This window comes from Corylus avellana, chromosome ca4 (genome assembly GCF_901000735.1).
Source record: "Corylus avellana chromosome ca4, CavTom2PMs-1.0".
In the NCBI taxonomy this organism is placed as follows: domain Eukaryota; kingdom Viridiplantae; phylum Streptophyta; class Magnoliopsida; order Fagales; family Betulaceae; genus Corylus; species Corylus avellana.
In genome coordinates this window covers 16,968,263-16,975,122 of record NC_081544.1, presented here as the reverse complement: position 1 = coordinate 16,975,122, position 6,860 = coordinate 16,968,263, and the positions used below count along the sequence as shown (strand labels likewise).

At 41.5% G+C, this 6,860-nt stretch overlaps 1 protein-coding gene across 1 annotated transcript in view; it reads right to left on the bottom strand.

Annotated features, from left to right (window-relative positions):
• LOC132178591 (protein POLLEN DEFECTIVE IN GUIDANCE 1) overlaps positions 1-5,611 on the bottom strand; it is an 18,856-nt gene extending 13,245 nt beyond the window's left edge. Inside the window, exons 1-3 of the mRNA XM_059591042.1 lie at positions 4,703-5,611; positions 4,454-4,605; positions 4,110-4,213 (exon numbers count right to left, since the gene is read on the bottom strand). Coding sequence (XP_059447025.1) covers positions 4,110-4,213; positions 4,454-4,605; positions 4,703-5,396 — 950 coding nt within the window. The 5' untranslated portion in view covers positions 5,397-5,611. The remainder of the gene's footprint in view (positions 1-4,109; positions 4,214-4,453; positions 4,606-4,702) is intronic.
• Positions 5,612-6,860: the final 1,249 nt, after the last annotated feature.

Here is a 6,860-nt window from a genome sequence, read left to right as displayed (position 1 = left end):
TCATGTTCTTAACCCCCAAACAACCTGAGGAAACAATGTACAAATCTTACGCCAACTTACTAGATAGAATTTAAACTCGTCACCAACTCCACCCCCTAAAAAATCCCACTTAAGTTTCATAATATGATTAGCAACACTGACAAGGATGGGGAAAAAGAACTAGTACTAAGTAGGTAAATTAGAGAGAGTGCTTTTAATCAATGTCAACCTACAATCATACATATAGAGCCTCTTCCAACCCGTCGAACGACGTTCCATCTTCTCAATAATACCATCCCATATCGATTTAGCCTTATATGAAGCTCCCAAAAGAGAATACAAATACTTCATTTTTTTTAAGTAATTTAAAGGACCCAAATACTTTATAGGCAAAGAGGACACCCAATAACCAAGGATACAAGCAAAGCCACCAACATCTCTCACTTTGCCAACAAGGGCTAACTTTGATTTAGAGAAGTTAATCATTATCTTTAAACCCTCAGACAACTTCAAAACAAAAGAGACAATGCAAATGACAGAGATGATCTAGATTTGCCACACAAAAGACCAAAGTATCATCCGCAAATTAAAGATAAGACACAAGGAGCTCGTCATTATTCCTCAACCCCACCAAAAAAAACATGATAAGCGCCCCATGGGAACAACAAACAACAGAGGGGATAAAGGATCACATGTCTCAGACCCCGAGAGTCGAGAGTTATTAAAGAAAAAAGGCGGGAGATCCATTGATCAAAGCAGAGAAACACACCATACAAATACAATAGCTATCTATTCGAGTCATTTCTCCCCATAAACACACCTACTCAACAGATCCAACAAGAAACCTCAATTAACATGGTCATACACCTCTAAGTCCAATTTGTAGAGCACAACAATAATCATTGATCGAATTAGCTATGGAATCAACGGTGTTGTTTCTTTTGTTCGAATTAGCCACCCGATGGAAAAATTTTGCATACTTATCTCCCTCTCTCAACTAAAGAGCACTTGATTTCTGCCTCCAGCTCACTTCTTCGTAAAGAGTAGTCCTCTCCAAGTCACCAATGATTTCAGCCTTTCTCAACCTTTCAACATCAAACAAGGATCTTTCTTCTACAATAAGATCTCATGTCAAAAAAAAAAAAAAAACACATTAAGATCTCAAAGTTCATCCAAAAGAACCTTTTTCTGCTTCACAACATTGCCTAATACCTCTTCATTCCATTTTTTTCAAGTTGATTTTAAACACTTTTACATGCCAAAATAAAACTAGGGGATCCTTGAAAGTTGCAAAGCATCCAACACTGATTCACCTTTTACAAAAAGCCCTTGAATTTTAGACACATTCTCTAACTAAAAATACCGAGTGTTCCTACTAACAATGCCATAATCAAGCAAAATAGGAAAGTGATCCGAAAGAATTATGGGGAGCCTCCTCTGAACGACATCTAGGAATTAGGATTCCCAATCAAGAGAGAGAATAAACCTGTCAAACCTAAACCATGATGGAGGATCCCAGTTATTAGACCAAGTGAAGTTCTTGCCTAAAGAGGAATATCCTCCATTATACATTGATCAAAAACCTTTTATCCATCGCATTCAGCCGTCACATTCTAGGATATAATCTTAGGCTTCATAAAGAACAAGTTGGACCCCTCCCATTACCTTTAACTCTGCTAGAATAGCCTCCTTTAAAGTCATAGTTGATGGAACAAGCTAATAATCTCTTTAGTTCACACTGCCCTCTGTTCCCTAACTTAGAGAGTTAGGAGAATTAGCCAAACCATTATGATGACGAGATGCTTTAAAATAGCAATGAATAAAGCCATTAACTCATGCTCAAAACCCTTACATGACAGCTCCATAATGTTATAGAAACTCTTCATTTTCTAAACCACCCAGTTTGAAGAAATTGATTCAGGCATATCTGGCTCGTCAACCACAGCAAGGAGGTTGGGGGCGGGGGGTGGGTCAATTAAACACTCATTGTCCCTAGGCTCATCCCCAAAATAAAGCCCTAATTTAGAAGAAGGCCCTTCATCCCCACAACAACTAAACAAGCTTGTTCCAATGCCATTTCCTTCCAAAAGGGTAGCCTTCACACACTCTAGCTCCTATCTCACGCTACTACCCTCACCCAAGCTCTTCACAAGTGGAGAAAAGATAGCCTCAAAATTTAATCCATTCACGGAAACCCTAATCCCTTCTCTGATGTTAAAAGCTCACTCCAGAACCTAAAGAACACCCGTGACCTCTGCCGCAGAAAAGCAAAGAGCAACAACCACCTCCTTGACGATGCATGTTTACTTGAAAACCCATTTCTAGAGGCTCATCCACCCACGCGCTAAACTCCAAAATTCATGCTCCAAGGCCACCGTCGACGTGATCTGAATAAATGATAGCGGCAGGGAGACAGAGGGTGACACCACAGACAAAGGCCACCTGCAGGGCACTTAGAACCTACACCCCCCGAATCTCCAAAACTCCACTCCCAATCTTCTCCAAAAACTGGCGGCATTGGATGCAAGAGGAGACGATGAAGTTGTTGAAAAGCCCATGTGCCAAGCAGAAGGTTGACCCAAAACCACTACTGCATTCAAGCCCACGAGTCTGCACCCCCACCCTCAATCTAATTCTCCACATAACAATAGATTTGGGCCGGGGTTGAGAGCTTGAACCATAGGCTTTAACTCACTCCCTATTGAAATGGTCCAACCAAGAAGGTGGCGTTGGATTACTCAAATTTAGACCTGTAGATATTTGGATCGGGCTTCAGATCCAAAAAAAAAACATGCAGGCTGAGAAGAAAGAGGTGTCAAGCATGCTCCAGCACATGAGACCAAAGACGAAACCCCACGCCCGAGCTCTTGGATCAATCCTTACCAAAAGCTTTTGTTGCCAACACAACTCGGGCTTGAGCCTATGACACACACAACTTTGGGCTGGACCACTATAGATGGGCCTGGAATATTCAGACCCAATGCATCAAACTGATTGGTAGGGGTCCTCTCATTGGGTTTGGACTTCGACTCCACATTTTCACCATTCACATAGCCTACTCCCCTCCCAAACCCATGAAAGCCCTGCACCACCTCCAACCTATCAAAACAACGTTTGATTTCTACTTTGACAAGGAGCAACATGTCTCTGATTGAGCGAAGGTCCAAATTATCAACCAAAACGTCTCAAGGAGCTTTAGACCTGAAAAGTTGGCGCGAAACCTGGATTACCCTAACACCACCCCATTTCTGCCCCCACTCGCTAACACCATGTCCGCTCCTTTCTATAATATCTAAACTACCCGAACTGCCCCCGCATGCTGTGAGAATTACAGGAGACTGCCTCAACCCTTCCAAAACCTCCATATACATTCTTTTTCTGACAACCTCCGTCGGGCCTTATCCTCTGTTGTCATTGTGCTACCACCTACACTACTCAAAGGAAGACCACTAAGAGGCTTACACAAGAAGGCATAACTCTAAAACCATCACCGAGGGACAATTGGAAGGAGAGTACCTTTCAAAACTTGATAGCATAGTTTCTCCAACACTTCTTTTGCACCCTTTCAATATGATAATGAAGGCCCTCTGGCCTCCCCCTCCATTTTCCGCAAGAGCCAGATATCAGCCATGGCGATTGATATGCCTTTGAGCAACAAAAGCTCTACTCCCCCAACTTTGGAGGATTTCACGAATTCATCCCTCCCCTCCCCATATAAGACCCTCCACAATACCCAACAGCCACCCTACACTAACCTTACCTAGAAGAACCGCTCGAGAAACACCCCCACTCATTTCAACGATTTGTAATACAAAAGACACCTCAACTGCCAAAAGCTCAAATACCTTGGCTTCAACAAAGAAACTACTCAAATAACCCTTATTAGAACAACCTAAAAGAAGAACTACGATAACACTGTTGCAGGAATGACCAACACACAAATTATGAGTGTCAGAACACGCTGACAAGAGAGAGAGAGAGAAAGGAATTAGAAAAGCAAAGAATTACTCAATTTTTTTCCTGGACTCCAAAATGACTCGCAATTTACAAATCATTAGCCAATAACCGAAAATGCAATATACATCCATATCAAATGCTTTATTGCATGAAATTCAAAAAAGATAACTAACCTTGTACATAGAAGCCTCCATAAGGTCATCACAATCCTTGTTGGCATGACAGTTAACATTGATAGAAATGAATCGAGGCAGACAAAGAAGCCAACATCTATAAGCTGTGAAAATTTCGTGATATTTCAGAATCTCTATCACAATTCACAAGAATTATGCATAACCTAGTTAAACTGCTTGACCAGTTAGTGAAACCCTTAATTCTGATAATTTCCCTTCTTCAAAACTGCAAGTGCATTTTGATACACTTTTGTTTTTCATTGACAATGACCAACAAGTTCGTCATACCGACGCATTAAATTCAAGTTTTCTTGAAGTTCACGAAAGCACAGCAAAGAAATTACCAATTCACATCTCCAAGGCAGGCGGAAGATAGTATCGTAAACTCTCTCTCGTTCTTTCTCATTACCCAGAGTTGTGGTGCTCCGTAATGAATTGCCGTTGTGCATTTCTTCCATGAAGTACTTGAATGGCGATGTCTCCACCGAAAACCCAACTGATAGCAAGAAACACCACCACAAAAAAAGAATGAATGTCGAAAAGTAATTTATTAGTCATGTATAATGCATTGACCAAAGATCGATTTGACTCACGATTGGGATCTTCGGCCATGAGCCGCTTCCAATCCAAGGACTCCGCAGTCTCTAACGTGTTGGCAACCACACTCCCATTCGGCTCGCCCCGTTGCTTCGCGGCCGAGCTCACCTCGACGCCCTTCTCGCTCTCATTATCCTCAACGCGCGATGCCGCTGCGTCATCGCCGGTCCCACTCACACTCCTCTGCCTCAGCTCCCCGAAATTGAACCCCTCGCCGCGAACCTTCTGGACCTCCGGCTCCGTCACCTCGGTCACCGTACACACGCTCCCTCCGCTCTCCTCCGCTACCCTAGTCTCCTCGCACACAACGGTATAGCTCATGCACTTGGATTCCAATTCATTCCTACAATTCGTAAAGTCCCTCTCTCCGTTTCCCAAGATCGAAAACGCGTCGCTGCTTCCGGCAAACGTGTTTGTGCTTTCAGAGTGATTGAAAACGGAATCGGGATCGACCATTCGCTCGGCGATCGTATCCTCGGTAATGGCGGACTCGATCGTTTTCTTTCTCTTGGAGCCTTTTCTGTGTCTCCGTTTCTTGCATTTCGGCTTCTCAGTGGTTTTGGATTCGGCGACGTGGCTTTGGACGGGATCTGAGTCGGAGCGGTAGAGGAGGGCTTCGTCTTCTACGAGCGAACTGCTTTGGCTGAGAATCTCGAACGAAAGCTTTCTACCGTCGGATCTCAAGGCCATGGCCAGCAAGCCACCACCCCCAAAAAGAAATGAAAATTAAAAGGAGAAAAAGAGGACTCAGAGGATTTTGGAAACAATAAACATACATGGAAATCGAAGCGTTTCCGGATTTTTTGGCTTGCGAATTGGGACACTGAATTGGCGCAATAATATTCTTCTTTGTTCTTACGCTGATTGGAGTCCACCGGACTTCACTCCATTTGATTTGATTGTAGGCCCGATTTCTACGCTACTCTTTCTTGTTTTTTCTAAACAGTCTGAATTTAATTCTTAAAAATCCAATCTTAATTTTAAATTAAAAAAATAGGATAATAATTAAACATCAGACTAACTTTAACATAAACTTTTTATAAACTGGCTTGTGGGAACAACCTCTAAAAATGACTTGTCATTTAGTTGGTGAAAAATGCATCTTTTGAAAGACAAAAATTAGCTACAAATCGGTCTAATAAGGTGACATTTGTTCATAAAACATGTGAGGAGACTAGGGTAGCAAAGGTTAGTGATTTTAGATGTATACGTATTAACAGCCTACCCTTATATATATATATATATATATATATATATATATATATGCCAAAACAATTGTTTGTGTTTAATACCATTTAAAATAGGCTTTAAAAATATGTTCAATATAGGCACAAAACAACAAAATAGGCTCAAAAAGCTCATAATTAAAAAGCAGTTATGCTATGTGGTTTTGGGTGTCAATAACTGCTAACCGGCAGTCATTTTTAAACCACTAATCACCTAATATGTTGCGGTTGTGGTTACTAAAATTTGGTAACTGCTTAAGGCAATTGCGGTTGCATTTAGAGGCAATAACCACTAATCATTTGTGATGCCACAAAATTTTAAAACCCAAAAAGAAATACAACCATTTGAAAAACAATCGTTGCATTATTCACTTTCATAATGCACCCACTACTTGCAATTGATTTAAAATTTTTCGAACAAAACGAACAAAAATATCCATCTTTTAACTTCTAACCGACCATTCGAGCATAAACCATCAAACGTTCAATCTTAACCCTAGCATGAGCATTCGATGTGCAACCCTAAAACCGTTGGGTAATAGTACACATAACGTTCAAGCATAGTATTGAACATTTGGTGCCAATTGAAAAGGCAATTTTAACCTATTATCCACATTTTCTAGCATGTTGCATGCCCCTCCACCTTTAAATACAACCCCTTCCTCTGCCCTTCAGCATTCATTCCTTACTTCTACACCCCCCATCAACTCTAAACCTAGAAAGAGAGAGATTCTAGAGAGAGAATGAGATTTTGAACACCTTCAAGGTAAACCCCTTGTCAGCCAATTGGAGTGTCATTGATGTGGGCTTCAACTCCCCTAACCCCCACTGTAAGTAGACTGAGTAGGGCAAAAGATTCACACTTGCTCTGAGATCCAAGAATGCCCTCTCAATACGGCTAACTCCTATCATGCAAGTAATAGTAGGA